The sequence below is a fragment of the Salvelinus sp. IW2-2015 genome, linkage group LG15, assembly GCF_002910315.2.
Source record: "Salvelinus sp. IW2-2015 linkage group LG15, ASM291031v2, whole genome shotgun sequence".
Lineage (NCBI taxonomy): Eukaryota > Metazoa > Chordata > Actinopteri > Salmoniformes > Salmonidae > Salvelinus > Salvelinus sp. IW2-2015.
The window spans coordinates 34,362,086-34,386,845 of record NC_036855.1 but is presented as its reverse complement, the minus strand read 5'-3'; the positions used below and the strand labels follow the sequence as shown (position 1 = coordinate 34,386,845).

The 24,760-nt window shown below is 40.8% G+C and overlaps 2 protein-coding genes across 3 annotated transcripts in view; one reads left to right on the top strand and one right to left on the bottom strand.

Moving 5' to 3' along the window:
- Positions 1-268: 268 nt before the first annotated feature.
- LOC111974004 (glycerol-3-phosphate acyltransferase 3-like) lies at positions 269-23,608 on the bottom strand. Of its 2 annotated transcripts, none has more exons than XM_024001501.2 (14): positions 23,486-23,608; positions 9,693-9,862; positions 8,956-9,022; positions 7,075-7,223; positions 5,719-5,864; positions 5,400-5,474; positions 5,172-5,261; positions 4,893-4,986; positions 3,659-3,774; positions 2,520-2,575; positions 2,134-2,219; positions 1,884-2,012; positions 1,701-1,780; positions 269-1,541 (listed from the first exon to the last, which is right to left on the bottom strand). In XM_024001501.2, exons 2-14 carry the CDS (start codon positions 9,834-9,836, stop codon positions 1,427-1,429), a joined length of 1,347 nt encoding a protein of 448 aa, XP_023857269.1. In that variant the 5' UTR covers positions 9,837-9,862; positions 23,486-23,608; the 3' UTR covers positions 269-1,426. The 2 variants fall into 2 exon arrangements, with proteins under 2 accessions (XP_023857269.1, XP_023857268.1); XM_024001500.2 differs by lacking the exon at positions 23,486-23,608 and adding an exon at positions 17,551-17,634.
- LOC111974367 (A disintegrin and metalloproteinase with thrombospondin motifs 12-like) overlaps positions 22,848-24,760 on the top strand; it is a 46,301-nt gene continuing 44,388 nt past the window's right edge. Inside the window, 2 exon segments of the mRNA XM_070447356.1 lie at positions 22,848-23,192; positions 23,505-23,866. Of these exon segments, the coding sequence (XP_070303457.1) occupies positions 23,075-23,192; positions 23,505-23,866 (480 nt within the window). The 5' untranslated portion in view covers positions 22,848-23,074.

Here is a 24,760-nt window from a genome sequence, read left to right as displayed (position 1 = left end):
GATACCAGTCAACACCTTGCTGGTCCAGACGGAGAGAACATGGACACTTTCTCACCCGGTAAGTTAGTAAGGAAGAGGGAATTTCTTGCACCTTATATGCTAGTGTTAACATACATTTTACCGAAATATGAATTACTTAACTGGCTCAACTCTTCCAGGTGTGAGCAGAGATCCCAACACGCAACAGAAGGATGGAGGCAGTGACGCAGGCAAAGCCTCAGGAAAACAAACCAACGAAAAGAGCTCGAAAAAATCCCAGACATGTACCCTTCTTTAGAGACACGGGACTATGAATGGGCTGCGCATTTGTTGTTTTGATGCCCAACACCATAATGTTTTACTTAGTGTCATATAATCCCATTGTATTGAGTCTTTATGATCACCCCAAGTTCTCTTCCTTGCCTGTTACTGTGATGAATCATAGAAACAACATAGGGAGAGGGAGAATATATTTTTTGGGGGGGAATGACTGTGTAACTGCAATCTATGCCTATCACTTTGCCTACTGAACAATTGCCTTTTGTTATTATTGTACTGTTTGGCTCCCTTTCATAACCTATGTATGGATAGTGTCACAGTACTGTACGCAAAACATTTCAAAGCGTCAACTGACAAGTGCTTTTCTGATTCTGACCACCTTGTTCTGGTAGCTTAGCTTGCTAATGAACACACCACTAAAAGAGAGAACAGCTGTGGGCTAATGTTAATTTCCAAACGATTAGCAGTAATGATTGATCGACAGGATTGATCAACTGGCTCTGAACGCTCATACAATCATAAATGACAGGGGGGAAAAACACGAAGACAAATAAAATAACCTCAGATAGTCATCGCACACAAAGACACTGACATTTAGAACTTTGTGATCAAAAAGTCTTTATAGTCACAATTGCACTATTCACAAAGTCATCCATTGATTCTCATGTCTTAACACAGGATTTTATAGTAATTTTCCAGCAGAGAATTAGAACAGTGTTTTATAGCAGAACAAGAAAGAGCTATTCAAAATGGTGGTATTGGACCTGCCACCTCATCTCCTTTACAGTTCCACTGCACTGTGTTGTCACAGTAGACGAGAGTCCTTCCTCTTGTAATGCAATTGGCTAATCAGTTATAACCCTCTACAGTCCGCAACGCACTTTAAAGCGGTTCATTCACACGATGGCAGTCTAGTCCGTGGTCGTCAGCAGTGCAGTATTCAGGCAGTGATGGCCAGCTCCTGTCCTAACTCCCAGATAAGAGCTTTTGGATGGGCCTATGTCCCCCTTCTGTACACTGTTGAAAGCTAAATGTATTCACGCTGCGTGATCATTGGAGAAATCCGAAATGCGACACGACCCCTGCCAAAGTAAAACTCCCGTCTCCAGCGGTCGCGATGTAGGTTGCTAGAGAACGAGCGGCCCTTTTCATATGTTAGAGGAGGGTGTCAGTCACTGTTACCGCTGCGGTCCTCTTCACTACCCACCACCATGCTGCTGTACTTCTTCTGCTGCTCCTCTCTATACGTGTCCTTCACCTTAGCCCTCTTTAGGCCTCCGTCCCTACAGGGGAACAAACATGTGGTCTAGGAGATACTAACACAAAATAATCTAAACGTGAATAAACAAAATAAACGTGTCCATTCTGAGGTCTAAGAGATGCAAAGTCCAGTATGAGACAGTCAGGATGCCATTCATAGTAAGATGGGAGGAGATTCTTACCAGGACAGGTCCACTAGTCCCCCCTGATGTGCGATGACAGACTTGACTCTATTGGCAAACTGGACAGCATCCTCCCCTTCCTGAAAACATAAAATAAATTAGTGGCACTTAGTGCATAATTGGTAGGTACTGTGTAAGTGTGTGTGTGTGTGTGTGTGTGTGTGTGTGGTGGTGTATACACACCTGTTGGTGCATGGCTGGCAGGTACCAGACATTACAGACTATAGCCCAGCTAGTCATCATCCTGAGCAGGTAGCTCACCATGTTGTACTTGGCACTGTTCCAGAACGCATCCCCAAACTGAGGGTCATACTGAGGGAGAAAGAAAACCTCTTCAAATCTATGCTGACTTTCTCACGCAACTTTTCCAATGTCATCTTTGCATGATTTAGGGAAAAGTACTTCTTCAGAAGTACCTTACAGAGTACCTTACCTTGATGGCTACTGGGTATATCGTTCCTCCGATTTCAAAACTTCCCTTTTTGAACATCATGACAGATGTGTTGTTGATACAGGTCCCTGAGGAAACCAGAAATATGGAGTGCAGATAAGCCATAACCAGAACGACCAGAGATATATAAAGATCTAATCAAATTTCATTGGTCAGATAGGATCTCTATGATAACAACAACGCTCTCCAAAATCACAGACGAGGAAGAGAAATTCATTCTAGCAGATGCTACTCATATGTACAGGTATAGGATGACCTTACTGTACATAACCAATGCAACACCAATGCAGCTTATCCGAACCAATGCTAAACTGACTGACTTAGATCAGTGTCTAAAGGACTTCATTCTACTCCATTTTAGCACTTACCTTCCGGAAAGATCAATATAGGAAGCTTAGTCTTGTCATTCACGTGATCCCTCAACCTGTAAACATTAACAACAATTAGAAAACTTAACTTTATATCTGGGAGGAGTGTGAACATATATTATATGATTTTAGTTAAAGCTATGTCCATATCAGGAAATCTTAGTATTAAATTATATCCCCAATTGTCAAATGGCAATGACATTTATGCTTGAATGTTCTACAGTTGGGGATTTTGACAAGCACCTATATAACATATGTCATCGGTCTGGCATGAGTTTTTTTTATCTGGATAAGGAAATAAAATAAGTGAATACCTATGATTAAATATTGTATTTGATGTGTATTGTTGTGCTAAACAGGGCTCATCTGGAAAAGAGACCTTGGTCTCAGCATTGACACCCTGTCAAAATAAAGTTTAATAAAAAAAGATATGACTGATTTATTTGCAGTGGTGTAAAGTACTTAAGTAAAAATACTTTAAAGCACTACTTAAGTCGTTTTTTTGAGGTATCTGTACTTTACTATTTATATCTCTGACAACTTTAACTTCACTACATTCCTAAAGAAAATATTGTATTTTACTCCATATATTTTCCCCTGACAACCCAAAGTACTCGTTACATTTTGAATGCTTAGCAGGATAGGGAAATTGTGAAATTGACTCACTTATTAATAGAACACTTGGTCATCCCTACTGCCTATGGTTTGTAAATAATTTCTCAGTGTTGGAGTGTGCCCCTGGCAATCTGTACATTTTAAATACAAGAAAATGGTGCCGTATGCATTGCTTAATATAAGGAATTTGATTTATACTTTTACTTTTGATCCTTAAGTATATTTTAGCATTTACATTCACTTTTGATTCTTAAGTATATTTAAAACCAAATACTTTTAGACTTTTACTCGAGTACTATTTTACTGGGTGACTTTTACTTGAGTAACTTTCTATTAAGGTATCAATACTTTTACTCAAGTATGACAATTAGGCACTTTTTCCACCACTGTTTATTGGTCTGTAGCAATTTTCCACGGGCATATCAGTGCTTGTCTGAAGAGTGTTGGCAGTCAGAATACCAGTGTCTGGTGCCAGGAACATGCCCAACCCACTGGCTGATAAGATAGCGAACAGATAAACTCACCTTTTGGCCACTAGGTGGCGATCTTTCATATCAGCTCTCTCAAACCAGATGTGAGGACAGGACCTCGCCATGGCCCTCTGCAGCACTCCCATCAGACCCCCATGTGACTGGCCCACCTAAAACACATCAGATCAAATCACATCTAACGTCCTCATACTACATTCCACAGACAAATCATCTGAACAGGATTAAAGTAGTAGAAGACAGATAAACGTATAGACCATTTCACATCATCTGAACAGGATTAAAGTAGTAGAAGACAGATAAACGTATAGACCATTACCCCTTGGCAATGTCATCCGTAAGCACAACATGCACTTTCATTGCCATGGTGATGATCATGACACCCAATTGTATTTATCTTTTAAACAAGACAATACTTTACAGTCAGCCCACCTTGAGACATGCCCCACTGACGTTAAACACTGGATGACAACCAACGTATTGCTTTTAAACTCTGACAAGACAGAAATGAAGCTACTTGGCTACAAGAAACTCACAAAGTGTCAGACCTCACTCTCAACATTTATGTTTGCCTCATTACACCAAACACGGTTGTTAAAAACTTTGGTGTTACCTTTGAGCCTGGTCTAACTTTTGACAATGCATATCCAAAACAGCATACTTCCATCTCAGGAACATTCCAGAATTAGACTACATGCAGCTCTGGCTTTGATCTCAAAACAAGCGCATCGATTCACGACCACTCGCGCTGTAAACACAGTCCAGTTCAATGTGAATGGCACAGATCCATATATGGCAATGGTCTACTTGCATATAGGTCTACTGCAGCTCTGATTGGTTATGCTGCACTGGTCTGTGTAGAGTATGGGCTGAGTGGTGTGTGTCAATGCAATAGAATCCTACCCGATGTATTCTGCCTACAACAAAATCTCTTGCATCGTTAATTTTGCATACTAAGTCTTGCGTAGTTTGTTTTGGTATGTTGTATTGAAAGTGGCTAGTATTGCATTGATTCGATCACAACTCCCACAGTAAAGGGAAACATTGATGGTGTTAACTAAGGCGGAAAACTCTAGAAAGTTGAGTGTAGTTCAATCTCCTGCTTCTCTGCGCAGGTTGACATTTCATCTGCGCGGCAGTCCTGCGGGAGCTGCGCGCCCACACACACACATGTGCAGCTTAGAAGGAACATTGATAATAAAGGTATAAAAAATAAATTAAAAGTTTAGCTATTTCAAGCTAGGCTTATTTTCTGCTTTATTTCACATACCATGGCGTAACACCCATCGTTGCAGAGAATGACAATATCAATCGGGGAGGTGTGATTGGCCACACAGATTCCTCCTTTCCTGGGTCTGTTTTCTCTGTAAAACACAAGACAGAGAACACACGCGGACACACGTTAAAGTGGCAGACGTGCATCTTACATCAAAACAAAGCTCTGTGCACATATCACGAGGACCTTCCCGTTGAGTCACTGGGGGACATGACGGTGTGTGTGAAAGCCTGCTGTGTACGCATGTGTCAGAGGAAAGGAGCGTTCACCGACTTGTTGTGGTAGTGGATGGTGCAGGAGAGGCCTCGAGCACAGATCCTGTAGCACATCACATGGACCCACTCACTCAGCCAGGACTTGAGCCTAGAAAACACACACACACGGACACGCACGTAAGAAGCTTCCATTAAGCTGATTAAATACAAAATCACACAAGACAAACGTCTCAGTTTTTAAAACAATCCCGTGTGAACCTGTAGATTCAATGCAGTGTAAGTGTACCTCCAGTTAGGGAGGAATCCTACAGCAGTGGTTCCTATCACCAGCCAGGTCAGGCCTATAGACGCCAGCATGATCCTGAAAGAAAACATTCGGACTCAGAAACATACACGAGACACTACAACACTTGTCATGTATTAATGCATTGTCGACGCTACATGGTTTATTACTTTGTTGGCTGTAAATCCTGTCTATTCAACAACATAAATGTCAGTCAGTGACACGTATGCTTGGTTTATGGATGTGAACTGTAAGAGAGCTAAGGCCTTATTTAAAAGGTGCGCACAGTGATGAGGACTGATTTCACACTCTCAGTGATTACCTGAGCGGAGTCAGGATGCAGTAGCGTATGAACACGCCCAGGCCCCAGACCATTGTCAGTTTGAGGCTGATGTACTGGAAGTCGATGTTGGTCCGAGTTAGCAGGTTCCACGACACCAGCTCCTCTGACGAAAACCGCTGGGTCACCTGGTGGTCAGAGGAACAACATTAAAAACAACTTAGTAGGCCTACCTGTACAGAAAGTAAGTCTGGATTTTTTAAATTGATGTTTTACTCTTTTGCCCAAACCTGAATCAATGCCTATTTCCTGGGCCCTAAGCACTTCCTGACACCCATTCAACGACCACGTTTACATGCGCACTGTATTCCAGATAATAACTCATATCCCGGTTAAGGTCTTATTCAGAATAACATGTTTACATGCACCTTTGATATATCCTGCTCACAGGGATCCCTGTATCCATGATTAAACAGAAAATTCCTAATTTGCCCAGTGATGACGGAACGATTTTTTGAAGGGGGGGTGCTGAAAATAAAGTTAAGCCTTATTTAGATATTGTTCTGCTTATAATTTCCGTCATTAGGGCGGCTTCTGTCATTACTTGATCCTCTAGAATACTAAATAAAGCCTCGCTCCCCACAATAATGTAATCAATCGATAGAATGAAAGCGGTAAAGTTCTCTTTCATTTCTGCTTCTCTTGCAGAGAAGACGTTGAGAGACCGGGTAGATTTTCCACACAAAATGTCCAAATGATATCGGTTTGTTGACCAGTTTCAGGGAAATTAAAAGATGTAATAACAATCAAACATGTTTCTGATAGTAATTCAATCCATTTTGGAATCTTATTTCGGTTGAAAGTGAAATACTTTCATGTCGCAGAAGAAAATTGCACATTCACATTTCCTCAAGAGGAAATAAATAAATAATATTTCTCTATTCCTGTTAGTGAGACAAAATATACATTTGGTCTATCATTTTACTGCAAGAAAACAACAGTAAACGGGATAAGATGTTTACATGCCACAGTATCCGTCTAAGTACAGCATATCCCAGGCATCTTATTCGGGTTTCTCAAAACTTCTCAAAACGGATACAAGCTTATTCGGGTTATTGTAAACGGGATATGACATTCGTATGCGTCAACTCAAAACAGAATACTTGAGTATCTCCGAATAATAACAGGATATCGGTGTGCATGTAAACGTGATAATTGATTGGAAAGGACTGGAGGGGTGTGCAGTAGGCAATAAATTACGAAACTCATCCTAGACTACCAGAGGATTAGGTGAAGCTACAGGTATTACTCAGTTCTATTAGGGGCCATCATGGAATGTCTGGGGTTAGGGATACATTTGGAATTAGGCATCAATCTTATTCTAGTCTGTGGACTCACTTCATCCTCTACGATATCCTCGATGCCTCGTCTGTAGAAGTAGAAACAGTCGCTGAGGGTGAAGTCTCCCCCCACTGGTGGTTTGGGGCGACTGCGCCTTAACCCCCTCAGCTCCTCCTCCATAGAACCATCATTCCTCTGGACGAGGCCTGGGGAAAACACACACGCTCAACTAATCCACCTCATCATTTTTAGATTGGATTGTATCGTACCACATATTTGTAGTTGATAAGGAAGATGATTCAGTGTTATCTTTTACCATAGGTGAAAGACAACATTCACAGTGTTACAAGTCATCGAGTCAATAGGGTTTGAATTTTCATACATTTTGAATGAAAGGAGGACAAATTGGTCAAGCTACTGTGGACTTGTTAGGAGCTGGTGAGGAAGGAAATGAATCAGAGGATTGCAACACAATTGTGTCATTAACTCTCACACTGTTGCCCCATATTGAGAAAACAAGATATCCTGGGCTGATATCTGAGTAATCCTTATTTAAATCAATGAAATCCAGAGTTTATCACTGTGGGCAAGGCCTCACCAATAAAATTGTCATACAGAATCCATATTAAATGACAGGCCATCAAACAGAGAAAATGTCAGTGGCCTTGCACTTTACGAACTGGGACCACTTCAGATAACAGCTATCAGAGAGCAGTGTTCACTGATAAAAGAGCCTCCTTTCTTTCCTTAAAAGGGCCTCCCTTTGTGTGTCTATCATCAAGGTAATCACAGGTCTAGGATCAGATTACCCAACTCCACCCCAGAGTGTATCCCTCCCTCCAGCAGGTCTGAAGACAGTGGGATCAGCTAAGGATACACTATCTGATAACACAGGACAAAGTCCAGGAGAGAGAGACTGAGTGACTGACTGTGTTGAATTCAATCCACCCTTTGCGTTCTTTGAAAACTACACAAACTCTTATTTTAGGAAAACTTCAGTACAGTACAAGTGAGGGGAGTCTATGCTATCCATATAATACAGAAACCATCCTGTGAGTTGATATGCTAACAAATAAAAAGAGCACATTGATGTGCTGTGCTAGCTAGTGAACACCGCACTGCGAGTTTAATTGAAATACCCCCCCCCCCGACTAGCCTATATGACTGCTGATTGTGAGGGGAGGAATTGAGTCAGCCCGACAGGTAGGCAGCAAACCCAGCGCCACATCATACAGTACATCACATCGGAAATGCTCTCAGGTGACTGAGCTGGACCAATTACCGTCTTCTATTCAACAAACACTGCTCTAAGCCATCTCCACTGCAAGCCCCTGCCCAGCACTATAAACAGGTTTACATGGTCTCTAGGTTCTCAGAGGTATCGTTTTATATACATTTACCCCTCCCTTACCGTTTCACGCAGATTGGGCACATTGAGAAGCTGTATTTTAAAAACGCAACATTTTATCAACTCGCAGTCAACCATTGACACTTGAGCGAAACTCATGTCAGGACTGATTTCCATGCACTCAACCCTTCTAACTACACTAACACACTTCATTTATTCTAGGGCACTTTACATCTGAGCTTCTGAACACAGCAGACGAACAAGAGTGGATGTGTGACCCAGTGTCCTTGACAGAGAGGAGAACCGGATTGGACTGAAACAGATAACATACTGTATAAAATGTTAATTAATGATACCTTTCTCAAGGGTAAAATAAAGTAAGTCCCTGAAAACGTCACTGTTTCTCTTGCCCACACTTGCCCAGACTTGTAAGCCTAAAATATCAACTACGTCATTTTTGGGAATCCCCTTGATCATTTCATTATCATAGAGCAATGAATAAATCAATCAATCCCTTCATCATTCAACCAATCAATCAATCAATCAAATGAATCTATTGATCAGTGTGAGAGCTCTGCTCATTGACTCACTATTGAATGAGGAGGATTTGAGTATCTGCTGCGCTTTGTTGACTGTCTGGATCCTCAACGTGGCCCACTGGACAGGAGAAATGAGAAACACCTTTAGCCTTTGACCTCTCACTCCCTGACCCACACAAGGACAGTAGAGAAAGGACACACACATTTACCCCTGAAAGGACACACACATTTACCCCTGAACTCTCAGGCTTATTCATTAGGTCGTAAGGTTACAGGACAATTACAAACAAAATATAACAAATATTACACTGTAAAACATACATGCTTTTCTGTCAAAAAACATATATACATTCCATGTCTATACGTCACATGTGCAGAGTTGTGCTAATTGATTGTTGTGTACAGTAGACTTTCCCTACAGTAAATATGTGACTGCTGATCACGATGCATTTCTTGTTCTCTCATTCCTGAAACTGATACAATCTCCAATGTAAATAAAATGAAGGACCATGGCTAGCCTGCTGGCCACGTCATGTGTACTGTATCTTATTCTATTGTGTAGTATGAAAACAGCATACATTTAGGACACAAGGCTTATATTTAGAACATGATGCATAAGAAACATTTAAGACAAGACACATGCAGCTGTGCACCTCATATTGTCTGAGTGAGGCAGTTTACCAGCCTTTAAACAGTGTGTAGGTATTAGATTTCCTCTTTCCCATCTGTTGTCCCCCTGTGCCAGTAAATGTTTGATGGTTGGCAACTTCTGGACAGACGCATTTTACCTCCAAGATTTTGACCAGGATCTTCATGTATGTCTCGGAGATGCCCAGGGAGAAGCCAAACATTGAGGGCACCATGAGAAGAGCCACAATGAGGCAGACCCACACCTTCAGCCCTGCCAGGACCATGGCCCAGAAATCCTCCATATCGCTACAGATCTCTCGCTGTCACCCTGCGGAAATAGCAACAGGAGAAAGATAGTAGTAGTAGTATTAGTAGTAGTAGTAGTAGTAGTAGAGTACACATAGGCGGCTAGGGGACATAAATACACACAACAATCAACCAAGGGTGTCAGAGTAACCTTCCTTTAAGCTGCTTTTAGCAATGCTAGTATTTACACACGAGCATTGCTAGGAATTGGCTTGCAAAAAAACGGAATAGTCCGCCTATTGCCCATAGGGTTGGTCCTTGTGCAGGGGGGATATTGAGAAAAAACATCTAATAGAGCATAAATTAAACAACTTTCCAAATGTAGGTCTGTTGTAGAGCCACTTCCTCTCCGTTTACCTTATGTTCAAATAAAAAAGTCCTGCACGTGCACCATAACTTCAAAAAAGCAAGAACTTGTGGGGGACTTTTATTTTGGCATGAGGTAAGCAGAGAGAAACTGACCATGCTGAGGAACTGCATGGGTCTACAACAGACCCCCCTGTAATTATGCGTTCAATTAGATGTTTTTTCCTCAAATTCCCCCTACATAAGGACCGAGCCTACAGACAATAGAGAGAGTAAGTTGAAATTTTATTTTATTTAACTTCTGGAAAACTATTCTGTTTTTTTTTGCAAGCCAAGTGTACTTTAGCCCATGTCTGGCATGCTGCCTGGTCTTTTATGACACAGGAGTTCAGGATGTTGTTGGTTCAATATCTGACAATACTACCTCAATTGCTACAGTTAAAAGATATAGTTCACCCAAATTACATATTGGTTTTCTTACCTTGTAAGCAGTTTATGGGCAGGGTTGGGTTACTTTCTAAATGTAACCTGTTACAGTTACTAGTTACCTGTCCAAAATTGTAATCACTAATGTAATTTTGGGATTAACGTAATCTGATTGCATTGTTACTTTTAGATTACTTTCCCCTTAAGAGGCATCAGAAGAAGACAAAAATGTTACCAAATAAAATCACATCTATTGCAGGATAAATCAATGTTAAAGTTTACATAGCGGGCCATATATGGATGTTACATTTTACTTTATGGGTTGGTTACTGAAGACTGAGTCATCTATGATTCTCCGAATGATCATTTAAAAGAGGAAGCTAAATAGATGTTCTCTTTTCCGTCTCAACCTCTCCCACTGAATGAAGATTACGGTAAGGAATTCTTTCCAAATAATAAAATTAAAAAAATTATTAACAAATGTACAGAAAGATCAGTGCGAAGGCCAAATTACAGAGGAAGAACTTTGAGGCTATTAAATCCTTTCAGTCTGGAAAAAGCCCAGGTCTTGATGGCATACCAGTAGAGGTATATCAAGCCTTTTTTATATACTAAAAGCTCCATTGTTAGATTGTTTGAACTACTCCTATATAAATGGTAGTCTGTCAGGTACTCAGCAGGAAGGTCTGATTTCACTATTATTAAAACAAGACCCAGATGGCAAATATAAAGATTCAGTCTATCTAAAAAAACTGGAGGCCCCTTACACTTCAATGTTGTGATGCATAAATACTAGCAAAATGCATAGCACTTTTACAAGGTATTGTTCAAACTGATCAGGCAGGGTTTTTACATGGACGATACATTGGAGATAATATACACCAAGAAACATCTAAGAAGCCAGGCCTGGCATTTATAGTGGAGTTTGAAAGGGCATTTGATAAAGTAAGACTGGATTGTATTTATAAATGCCTGGATTTTTTCAATTTCGGTGATTCTCTTATAAAATAGGTAAAAGTAATGTTTAGCAACTCCAGGTGTAAAATAGTAAATAACAGCTAGTTCTCAGAGAGTTTTGAATTGTCAAGAGGAGTTAAACAAGGGTGTCCGCTGTCACTGTATCTATTGGTTATGGCAATCGAAATGCTAGCTATTAAAGTCAGATCCAATAACAACATTAGAAGATTAGAAATCCAAGGCTTAAAAACAAAGGTGTCCATGTATGCCGATGACTCAAGTTTTATATTAAGTCCGCAAGCTATATCCCTGCAATGTCTCATTGAAGATCTAGATAACTTTTCTGGACTCTCTGGACTAAAACCTAATTATGGTAAGTGTACAATATTACATATTGGATCTTTAAAAAATACAACTTTTACATTACCCTGCAGTTTACCTATAAAATGGGCTGACGGTGAAGTAGACATACTTGGTATTCATATCACAAAATATATAAATAAGCTCTCCACAATGAATTTCAATAGAATACTTGTAAAAATAGACAAGATCCTGCAACCATAGAGAGGTCAATTTATGGAAAAATTGCCCTGATGAACTCCTTAGTCATATCTCAGTTTACTCACTTACTTATGGCGCTGCCTACTCCTGATGATACGTTTTTCAAATCATATGAGCAAAAAATATTTTGCTTTATCTGGGACGCTAAACCAGACAAAATAAAGTGTGCCTATCTACAGTGAGGAGAACAAGTATTTGATAACCTGCAAAATCGGCAGTGTTTCCTACTTACAAAGCATGTAGAGGTCTGTAATTTTTATCATAGGTACACTTCAACTGTGAGAGACGGAATCTAAAAAAAAAATCCAGAAAATAACATTGTATGATTTTTAAGTAATTAATTTGCATTTTATTGCATGACATAAGTATTTGATCACCAACCAACCAGTAAGAATTCCCAGCTCTCACAGACCTGTTAGTTTTTCTTTAAGAAGCCGTCCTGTTCTCCACTCATTACCTGTATTAACTGCACCTGTTTGAACTCGTTACCTGTATAAAAGACACCTGTCCACACACTCAATCAAACAGAATCCAACCTCTCCACAATGGCCAAGACCAGAGAGCTGTGTAAGGACATCAGGGATAAAATTGTAGACCTGCACAAGGCTGGGATGGGCTACAGGACAATAGGCAAGCAGCTTAGTGAGAAGGCAACAACTGTTGGCGCAATTATTCGAAAATGGAAGAAGTTCAAGATGACGGTCAATCACCCTCGGTCTGGGGCTCCATGCAAGATCTCACCTCGTGGGGCATCAATGATCATGAGGAACGGTGCCAGCGTTGATCCGAGCCCAGGAATACACGGGGGCAGGGAACTGGTCAATGACCTGAAGAGAGCTGGACCACAAGTCTCAAAGAAAACCATTAGAAACCACACTACGCCGTCATGGATTAAAATCCTGCAGCCGCAGCGCAAGGTCCTCCCTGCTCAAGCCAGCGCATGCCCGGCCCGTCTGAAGTTTACAATGACCATGCTGGATGACTCGCACGAGGAGGAATGGGAGAGGTCATGTGGGTCTTGATGAGACAATAAAGAAATAGAGCTTTTTTTGGTCTGAAACAGCTCGCACGGGTTTGGAGGAAGACGAAGGATGAGTACAACCCAAGAATACATCCAACGCGTGCAAGCCATGGAGGTGGAAACATCATTCTTTAGGGATGCTTTTCTGCAAGAGGGACGACTGCCCGATATTGAGGGGAGGATGGATGGGCGCACATGTATCGGGAGATCTTGGCCAACAATCCTCCTTCCATCACGTAAAGAGCATTGAGATGGGTCGTGGCTGGGTCTTTCCAGCATGACAACGACCGAAACACACAGCAGGGCAACTAGGGAGTGGCTCCGTAAGAAGCATCTCAAGGTCCTGGAGTGGCCTAGCCAGTCTCCAGACCTGAACCCAATAGAAAATCTTTGGAGGGGAGCTGAAAGTCCGTATTGCCCAGCGCAGCCCCGAAACCTGAAGGATCTTGGAGAAGGTCTTGTCATGGAGGATGTGGGCCAAAATCCCTGCTGCAGTGTGTGCAAACAAACATGGTCAAGAACTACAGGAAACGTATGATCTCTGTAATTGCAAACAAAGGTTTCTGTACCAAATATTAAGTTCTGCTTTTATGATGTATCAAATACTTATGTCATGCAATAAAATGCAAATTAATTACTTAAAAATCATACAATGTGATTTTCTGGATTTTTGTTTTAGATTCCGTCTCTTACAGTTGAAGTGTACCTATGATAAAAATTACAGACCTCTACATGCTTTGTAAGTAGGAAAACCTGCAAAATCGGCAGTGTATCAAATACTTGTTCTCCCCACTGTATATAATGAATAGGGTGGGTTGAGAGTATTAAATATAAAAGCACAAAACCTCTCTCTAAAAGTTTCACTTATTCAAAAGTTGTACTTGAACCCTATGGTTCAAGTACAACTTTTGAATGGTTTTCAAGTAGATTACTAAATGGTTTTCAAGTAGATTACTAAGAAAAGGTCATCCATTGTTTTAAAATGGCCTTTTTGCATTTGTGAAGATTGCCATGTCTCATTTTTGATTAATTGAAAAATTATACTTTTTTCAAAGTATCTCTCTTTTTCAAACAAGCATTGCAGAGCTGGTTACAATTTCAACTTCATCCCCCTGAAAAGATAGAACAAATATTACAACAAATATTATGGCTGAACTCAAATGTGCTGGGTGATAACATACCTGTATTTATGGGAAAGATGTTTGAAAAGGGTATTTTGTTCATAAATTATATTGTAAATTGGAATGGTAGAGTTATGTCTTTCATGGAGTTATCAGAATTGTACGGGAAGGTCTGCTCAATCCAAGAGTACAACCAATTGATTACAGAAATACCCCAAAAATGGAGGAGGCAGGTGGCAGCGGGATGAGGTAGGGAACTGGTCAGTCTGCCCAATATAAAGGATTCAAACTGGTTGAGGAATAAAAATAGCATAAATAGGAAAGTAGACCAGTTTCATTTGAGGACCAGGATGTTGACAACTGTGCCATACAGATTGCAAAATAGTTCGGAAGAGATTTATGATGTACCAATTCCATGGTACAGGGTGTATGAGTTGATATATAAAACGACGTAAGATTCAAGACTGTGCTTTTCAGCTAAAATTATTATATAGAATTCTTGCCACCAACAAAATGTTAAATATTTAGGGCATAAAATCATCGAAACTCTGCAGATTTGTTTGTGAGGATAGAGAATCAATAGACCATTTATTATGGTTTTGCCCTCAGGTAGCCCGTTTCTGGTCTCAGGTTCCGTTAACGGCTGAAAATGCATAGCATTTATCTACAATTGACCCTAGAAATAGTACTGTTAGGAGATCTGGAGAGACCGGGTCAGTCAATTACTAATACTCTTAGTAAAAGTATTTATCTTCAACTCGCAATCTGTGGATTCTATTCGATTAGATAGATAGAAATTGTACGTTAAATATCACAGCATAGTTGAAAGATATATGTTGCGTAGAAATCCGAAGAGGCTGGCCAGCAGAGATAGGTGGGATGAGCTGAGGGAAGCTGAGGGTTGGGATGTGGAATTGGAGACAAGTGGGAGTGGAGTTGCTGGGCGGGAGATAGAATGATGGTCAAAGATAAAAGTATAAAAAATAAAGTCAAAATATAACATAATAAAAAGTATGTTTGAATGACAGTGTTTTTGCAGCTAATGCCGGTTTGCTTGAGGCTGATGCCATGCAGAGGTTGGTACACATGCATATACACACACTCTCATTCAAATACACACATACACGGACACACACACATGTAAATAGTGACCGACATGCACTCAATCATATACAGTTGGCCTTGCTGTTATGATTTAGTTGTCCTTGATGTGCTTTGTTTTTTTTCTGTTTGTCCATTGTCTCTTTTCCGCTTTAGTTTATTCTTGCTTGTTGGTGCATTGTGGGGGGGGGTTCTTGGAAATTTTTAAAATACGTTCTCTGGGGGGACTGTGGGAGGGTCTCGGATGGTTGATGGGTTGCTATTCGGGAACAGCTGGGGGGATCTTGGGGGGTTCGGTCCCGTTTTGGCCTTCGGGAGATCTGGTCGACATGCCCTTGAGTCAGGGCATTGACCTGATACTTCTGTGTGTCGCTCTGAATGGGAAGTCGTTGGATGACTGGATGTGTGCAGTTGTTGAGCGGTCTTCACTGCACAGTATATTGTTGTTTGGATCAAATAAAAATAATGTGATATCCGTATCGCCGTAGACTACAACTCTTGCTGTCATCCCTTACCTCTAAGTGTTTATTCAAGTTGGATAATCGTTGGATTCCGATACCAGTCGCACCATTGGAAGACATAGCTTGGACTGTAGCCTACAAAAGTATATCCTGCTCTTTTCCCGCGATCCATAAACACATTGGGGTTCATCATAGTGGTCTCTGATTTGTGGTCAGACTTGCTCAGGTGGAACAACATAAAACGTGAGCCTTTTTTTCAATGTGATTTGAATTTCATTGAAGACAAAACAGTGTAGTGTCAAAGATTTTTTGTTCGCCAAAACTCTTTCTGAATTTAAAAGTAATCCTCGAAGTAATCATCTAGTTTTTCAAAAGTATCTGTAATCTGATTACAATATTTTTGCTGGTAACGTAACGCATTAGTTACAGTTTTTGTAATCCCTTACATGTAACGGGTTACATGCAATCCGTTACTCCCCAACCCTATCTATGGGCAAGGTAAAACAGCAATCCATGCTTTGATCAATGATGCTTTGGACTAGCTCTTGTTCAGCAAAGAGGGCTCCCTCTCAGTTGAAGCATTACAACGATGGCGTAGGACTGTGTACTGTGCAATAGTCCCGACGCTCTGTCTATACATTAATAATCCTCGCTTGCGATACGGTTTTGGAAACCTTTGGAAGTTTGCTTTCATATAATCAAGAAAGATGTTTCATAAAACAAAAGGTTCAATTACTACACACATTTATAGGGTTTAGGTTCCCACACGATCATATTTCCATGTTACAGCGCTTGTTTACAGAAGAGAGGCGCGACCACCTGTTCTAATTAGCTATCTCGTCTCCGAATACCTGTTTATAACAAGTGTTGGCTGCAACTGTATTACAACAGTGTACAATAAGTGTATATTTAGCATTTGTGAAAATGTTTTGATGTTATATGAAAGTGTAAGCCTTTATGTTTCTAAAACCGTATAGTAATTAAGAATCCATTCACATTTAAACAAAGTAATGGCTGTTTTGCCTGCCAAAGACAGTTTACCAATGAACATAACATTTAAGGTCATTGGATGTTAAGGAGTAGGCTTGTCTACACATCTTGGGCTAGCTTATGACATGAAATGTGAAAAATACCAATAGACATATTGACTTGCATTGGATTTCTGCCACAAAAGCATAGATCGCTGTCTTGTCCATAGACTGCTTACTGGGTAAAGAAACCAACCTGTCATTTTGGTTTTGGGGTGAACTATTCCTTTAACTATAGGCTAGATAAGGTAGAAAATGATACAACTCAGATTTTCAGGAAGAACACAGAACATGGGCTCACAGAAGGTTTGTGTGTGACTACATAAAGTTGAATGAAACAAACATGAATAACAAAGCTCGGTTCAATTTGACCAAACGCAAAATGCGCGTTCATCAACACATCCAAGGCGCACGTCTAAAACAGCAACACGTGACGATTTCAAAAGCGATAGAAAAAAGCCCAACATTTAATTATATCAGAAATGTTGGTAGGCTGAGTGGGCAATGACATTTAAAAGAAAGCCTACCAACTTAATTTAGCTTGAACAACATATACGCACGTCACCAAAAACCTAATTCAACAACAATAGCCAATCATATTAACAGTCAAATTAATATACAACTTCACCAAAACGCTAGACAAAAAACCGTGGGCGAATCTTCTAGACCTGGCCGGACAATCACAAAGTTTTCCCCTGATATTCAGCCCTGCATATAGTGGATCTTACCTTTCAAACTCCAGTCCATACTACCATGCCCTTCCCTGTTATAGAACTCATACAAATAACTGTGACTGAGGGTGAGACGGCAAGCCACCGCTGTAGTGAAACCGCGCCTTCGTGTAGAACAGCGCCATCCACTGGCCAAATAAAATACACGTTTATTGGTCATATCCGCAAATTTGCAGACGTTATCTCAGGTGCAGCGAAATGCTTGTTTTTCTAGCTCCAAAGGTGCAGTAATACCTAGCAATAAAAAAAATCTATACTCACAATCCATAAAAATAAACAAATACGTTATATAGGATGAGCCATGATCAGAATACAGTATATACATATAAAGTGGGTGAAACAGCATGTAAACATTATTCAAGTGACCAGTGTTCAATGACTCTACGCACATAGGGCAGTAGTCTCTAAGGTGCAGGGTAGAGTACTGGGTGGTAGCCGGCTAGAACAATGACTAAGGTCCAGGGCAGGGCACTGGGCGGAGGCCGAATAGTGGTGACTATTTAACAGTATGATGGACTGGAGATAGAAGCTGTATCTCAGTCTCTCGTTCCCAGCTTTGATGCACATGTACTGTCTCCACCTTCTAGATGCTAGTAGGGTGAACAGGCTGTGGCTCGGGTGGCTGAGGTCCTTGATGATCTTCTTGGCCTTCCTGTGATACAGGGTGTGATACTGTAGATGGCTGGCAGGAATGTCCTGGAGGACAGGCAGTGTGCCCCCGCTGATGCGTTGGGCTTACCGCACCACCACCCGGTGCAATTGCCATACCACGCAGTGATACAGTCTGACAGGATGCTCTCAATGGTGCATCTGTAGAAGTTTGCGAGGGTCATAGGGGCCAAGCAGCAAAGGTTGAAGAGGCACTGTTGACCTCACTGTCTGTGTGAAGGGACCATTTCAGGGTGTCAGTGATGTGCATGCTGAGGAACATGAATCTTTTGACCCTCTACACTGTGGCCCGTCGATGTGGATAAGGGTGTGTTCTCTCTGCTGTCTGCTGTAGTCCACGATCAGCGCCTTTGTTTTGTTGACGGATGTGAGAAGGATGTGAGATGCCTATCGGCAAGCTCCTGCTGAAGTGCCCGTTGCCAAAAACCTGAGGGTGGATAGCACTTTGATGTGCACCGGAATGGCATGTGTTTGCCTTTCTAAAGTATGTCTTAACCCTCGCAAAGATCCTATAAAATTGGCTCGTCAGATATCGTTTCCCAAAACCAATCTGTACTTTCTTCAAAAAAGTCCCACCTGCTCTCTGCGAAATGCAGCTTGTTCCAAATCTTCCAACAGGGCAAGATCAGTTATCTCGCATTCGATTTCCCATTATCTCAGTCTTTTATACTATTTACACAATGGTTTCACTTTCACACGTGCCCTGTAATTTAACAAATTACTGTACTTTATATGGATTATTATCGTAAAAATTCACTGATTGGGAGTACAAGTAAATTGGAAAATTATTTAATTATTAGGCCTACTCTCACAATTTCAACATATATTTTCCCTATTCTATAGTTGACAAGCAGTTCCTTTATTCCACCACTTGGTACTGTGCGTACACATGGTAATGTCTGTACGTACACACTCAAGCAAACATTTATATTGATAAATCCAAAGATTACGGATATACTGACAAGATGGATGTCTCTCTGCCCTAACAATGGGAGTCATTGTCCACAAAGCGGCACAGCAGGCTGTCTAGCTCCCGCCTATCCTTTCTTTGGATTGGTGGATACATCTCATTATTGTGATAATTTCTTGGATGAGGGTTGTCGACGCCAACCGACTGTATTCGATGGAGGGAGAGGCTATGCTACTAGCCTCATGAATATGCATAGCCATCTTGAGACAACTCTGATATAAAGGTTTTTTTCTCAAAGTTTCTGGGATGTCATGTGTACGACATACAGAATGTCAGTACACTCGTAACAACTTAAGCATTACAAAACTTCTATTCGATCAAATAAACCTAAAGTAGCAAATAAGCCATACATTTGTTTGTTGACCAAATTCGACACTCTCATTGACCTCCATACAAAAACTCCTTGCTTGGTTGGCGAAACAACCAAAATGCTGGAGAGAGACAGATTTTTCCACCGAGTTGGGCCACTCTCTTCCTCTCTGATAAATCTCACATTTTGCATTGAAATGAGCTCACGCATGGTTTACACACATATTTGTGCCAATGCATGAGTGATAAATGAAGCCCCAGAAGAGTTATTACTGTAAATCCTCGTAATGTTGTATCAGTTAACATTTGTTTATGTGTCAATTAATCCTGTAAGGGATGGGTCACTAACTGCCGATTTGACAGAAAAATAAAATGTCATTCATTCATTAATTTAACACACACACACACTTCTACACATTGTACAGTCTGTTGCACAATAAACAGCAGATTTTTGGAGGTCTGTTTGGGAAACAGCTCTGGGACTGATAATAAAAAAATACTGTGATCCTGATTCTGACTTGAGAAACCTTTTAGGATAAGCCAGAGCCATATATTTAGATATATTGCTATAGGATAAGACAGACACATATATTTAGATATATTGCTATGGGATAAGACAGAATCTGGTGCCTTGGCAGAGGATCAAGTTTCAACTGAATTCCAAGTATGGCTGCCATTTAGGTCGTTACAGTACAATAGATTCCATGGACATAAAACAATAATGGTTTTCATTGAAAGCAGCCTAAACACATACAATTATTTGTTTTGGCAAGCAATTGATCATAGGTTATTTAGTCTAAAGTTTAAACAACATATCAAACCAACAAATTCACCAAGTTGGCCCCTTGCCCCAACTCAATGTATAACCAGTCAAACTAGATATTGAATGTATTGAACCTGCAAGTAAGCCTGTCATTCTACTGTACCATGTGTATCCTGTGCCTATGACACACTTCATAATCAGCAGGACATTACAAAACTATAATGCCACATCATCTCTCTATGATGTGTATAATAGATTATATCTCTATTGCCCAGCTTTGAGTATGTGGGTGTGGTAGGCTACCACTCCACTTCTTACCAGGACTGTCATTACATAAATGTCTCAATAAAATGTATTTATTACGACAGATGTACATTTGTTTAGTGGCTGTTGTGGACTGGAATCCCCCAGTGGTTTACTGAGAGAGAGAGAGTGTGTGTGTGTGTGTGTGGTGGTGTGTGTGTGTTGTGTGTGTGTGTGTGTGTGTGTGTGTGTGTGTGTGTGTGTGTGTGTGTGTGTGTGTGTGTGTGTGTGTGTGTGTGTGTGTGTGTGTGTGTGTGTGTGCATGCGGAGTAGACACAAAAACACTCCACCCCCACACTCCTCCAGACAGACCCCATAAATTTAACAATTAACAGGGCTTCTTGCTCGACAGACAGGTGAGTATGTTGGGAATGTAGCACATCCCACTGTGCAGTCTAGGCCAGGACTTATCAATTTGCATAAAACACCACGCTGACTCTTGATTGGTTGGAGGAGTAGCTCTCAAATTCAACTCTGGCAGGACTTAACAGCAAAGCATACTGAGAATGAAAAGGGAAGCAATTTTACACAGTTATAATACAAATTAGAGCCTACTAAAACATTGAATTCAAAAGAAATATTGAATAAACAGTTTAGAGCGTTAAGTTTGCAGCGGTTACTTTCTAACAGTGCAGGAGGAGATAACCCATTCATAGACTACTAACTCGGCTTGTCACCAAAAACCCTCACAAACTTCTACAGATGCACAATCGAGAGCATCCTGTCGGCTGTATCACCGCCTGGTACGGCAACTGCTCCGCCCACAACCGTAAGGCTCTCCAGAGGGTGGTGAGGTCTGCACAACGCATCACTGGGGGCAAACTACCTGCCCCTCCAGGACACCTACACCACCCGATGTCACAGGAAGGCCATAAAGATCATCAAGGACAACAACCACCCGAGCCACTGCCTGTTCACCCTGCTATCATCCAGAAGGCGAGGTCAGTACAGGTGCATCAAAGCAGGGACCGAGAGACTGAAAAACAGCTTCTATCTCAAGGCCATCAGACTGTTAAACAGCCACCACTAACATTGAGTGGCTGCTGCCAACATACTGACTCAACTCCAGCCCACTTTAATAATGGAAATGGATGGAAATTGATAAAAAATGTATCACTAGCCACTTTAAACAATGTCACTTAATATAATGTATATAAGGTACTCTATATCATCTACTGCATCTTGCCATCTTTATGTAATACATGTATCACTAGCCACTTTAAACTATGCCACTTTTATGTTTACATACCCTACATTACTCATCTCATATGCATATACTGTACTCGATACCATCTACTGCATCTTGCCTATGCCGTTYTGTACCATCACTCATTCATATATCTTTATGTACATATTCTTTCTCCCTTTACACTTGTGTTAATTAGGAGCCCCGACGCTCGTTCTGAACGTTAAAATGCATCGCTGCGGTATGGTTTTGGAAACATAAGGAACGTATCTTTAATATCAGTAAGAAATAATAATAATTTTTAAAAAGGTAAAATTACTACACGCCTTTTTAGGGTTAGGGTTCCCACACGGTCATTTCCCCATGTTACAACACTTGTTTACAGAAAAACTGACGGAATACAGAGGCGTACCTTTGCTAATTAGCTATCTGCGTCTCAGAACAAATGTGTTGTCAATGAAAAATATTATTGGTTGCAACTGTGTTAAAACCGAGACAGATTTTGGCATTTTGTGAAGTTATTTTAATGTGATATGTAAGTAGAGGGCTTTATGTTTCTAGAACCATACCSCAATTGTGAATCGATTCGCGTTTAGATGGACTATTTGGCTGTTTTGTTTTCCAGAGCCAATTCGCCTCTCAACAGAACATGTAAGTCCTAGGACTATAAGGAGGAATGTTAGTCTCCTTTAGTACATTATTCAACTAGGGAGAAGATGGCATAGTCTAGTGGTAGGCAACTAGATTATTTTTGTCTGAGCGGATGGTCAGAGGGCCTTGAACATATTTATAGAAATTTGCAGCAAATTGACCACAAGTAAGCCCAAAAATAGATTGTATTTTAAAATAACATAAACATTTAATAACTTGATTACATTGAGACATGATCACATAAGTCTCTCTTTTTATTTGTAGGAATATTTGTAACTACAGATTTACTAAATTATTGGTAAAAAAAAAATCTATATTGGAACGGTTTTGGCTCGGGGCCGCCTGTGGCCTATTCTGTGTTTGAATTATCTCCCACTGCGTCGCAGCTGCAAACCACACTGCTCCTGCTCCCCTCTCGCCCCTGGAAAGAAATGAGACACTATCCTCACAACACTCCTCCCCTCCCTCTCAAACTTGGAGCTTTCTCCCACTTTTACCGTGTTCTTCTGTAGCCTATACCCGGTCTTCTTCGATGCAGCCTATGTTTTCCTCCTTATCATGACGCTGGCCGTTGATGGAACAAACAGGTCGCTGGACCGCCTCTAAAGCATTATCGAAACTTCAATGCCAGTGAATATTTTTCAATCTCTTGATTTTGGTTAGATGAAATATGCGATGTCCGCGTGTGAGCCGGGTTCTTTTTCTGCTACATTCTGTTTTGTTTTTGGCTGCCAGCCATGTCGAGTTCTCGCTGCCTGGCAGCCTCCTCTCTCCAGACGAAGAACAAGGTCAGTGTGTCTCAGTTGTTACAACTAGCCTAGGTTATAATTACTGCAACAATGTTGCGATTTTACTTTAGCAATTTCACTTACATGCATAGATTCAATGCAACAGCACACATCGTAGTTAGCCATTACAAGGTTAGTGCATGCATTTGTGCATCATTTTAGCCAAGTGGCAGGTTGATCAATTAATTTATAATTTGATAAATGATTAACTGATTGATCTGGAAATTATATTGTAAGTATTGGATCAATTCAGTGTAGTGGATATGTGTATCCAACTGGCCTAATGTTCTTACTTTTCCATGTTATCCTCAGGTCGCTTTCTCCAGTCCCAGTCGGATGTGTCCATGGTCCATCCAGTCAAAGTTGACAGAGATGGACAGTTTCTCTCCCACTCTCTAGCACACGGCTTTGAGCGCGTGCGGCACAAGCGAGACTTGGGGCCTTTGGAGGGACGCGTTTATTATAAGGTGACCTACAAAGGTCGCAATTTGGTTTTTAATCTAACAGTCAACAACTATTTGGTGTCGAACAAATATGTTCTGGAGCGGCGAAACGGAAGTCTGAACCGGACTGAGCACCGTACCACAGGGGAGAATGCGTGCCACCTGATCGGCACSGTGACGGATCCTACTAATGCGCGCGGGACAGCCGCCATCAGCACCTGTGAAGGCTTGGTAAGAAACCAGGATACTGACCATGATTGGAATTGAACTCCATGTCATCTTTAATTATTTTCACTGATTTTAAGACATACCCCAGACAGGATTTATWCGTCTCGCCGACGTCGGCACGATGTAACATGATACATCGGGCTGATGTAAAATAAACGTTACATAAATAAATACAAATAAAATGTAGTATGGAGAGCTAGTAGAAAGAGGAGGAAGGGAAGCGCTACTAAGGTACACAATAGTACATTTTGGTAGATAGAAGGTGCTCTTTGGTAAAAGGGGTAAATTGGTCATCAAAAAGAAATGAGGACCAAGGCACTCTTCATATAATTATTTAAAATGCCTTTATTAGTATGGCATGTTCAATAGAAACAAAGTTTTTAAAAACCGACGCGTTTCGGCTGCATGGCCTTCATCAGGGAGTACAAAACAAAACAAAAGAGAGAGTAGAATGTCCTCTTTTGAACAGCTTTTCCAATTAGCCCTAATTGGAAGTGAGARTGGTTACAAAATTGATTGGACACACCTAGTAAGCAATAATATACACATTAAAAGGTGAAATACTGTAGCTATGTTATCATAAACATACAACTCCAAGCTAGAAGTATCAGAACACTTAGAAAGGTAGGTCTAACCTTAAATATGACTGGGAGAAGTGTCAAGAATAAGAAAGCAATATATTCCATAGTACACTAGAACACAGCAAAACATGAACAACAGTCTAAACATAGCTGAGGGCAATTGAGCAAAATGTCCACTAGATGACAGCAAATGGATCTATCACGACCCTACAGGAAGGGTGAGAAATCCATATCTCTTAATTTAAACCAGGGTATTTAATGGCCTGTAGTTTGTAAATCCCAAAACTTTCCCTTTGGTTTAACTGTTTAAGACGGT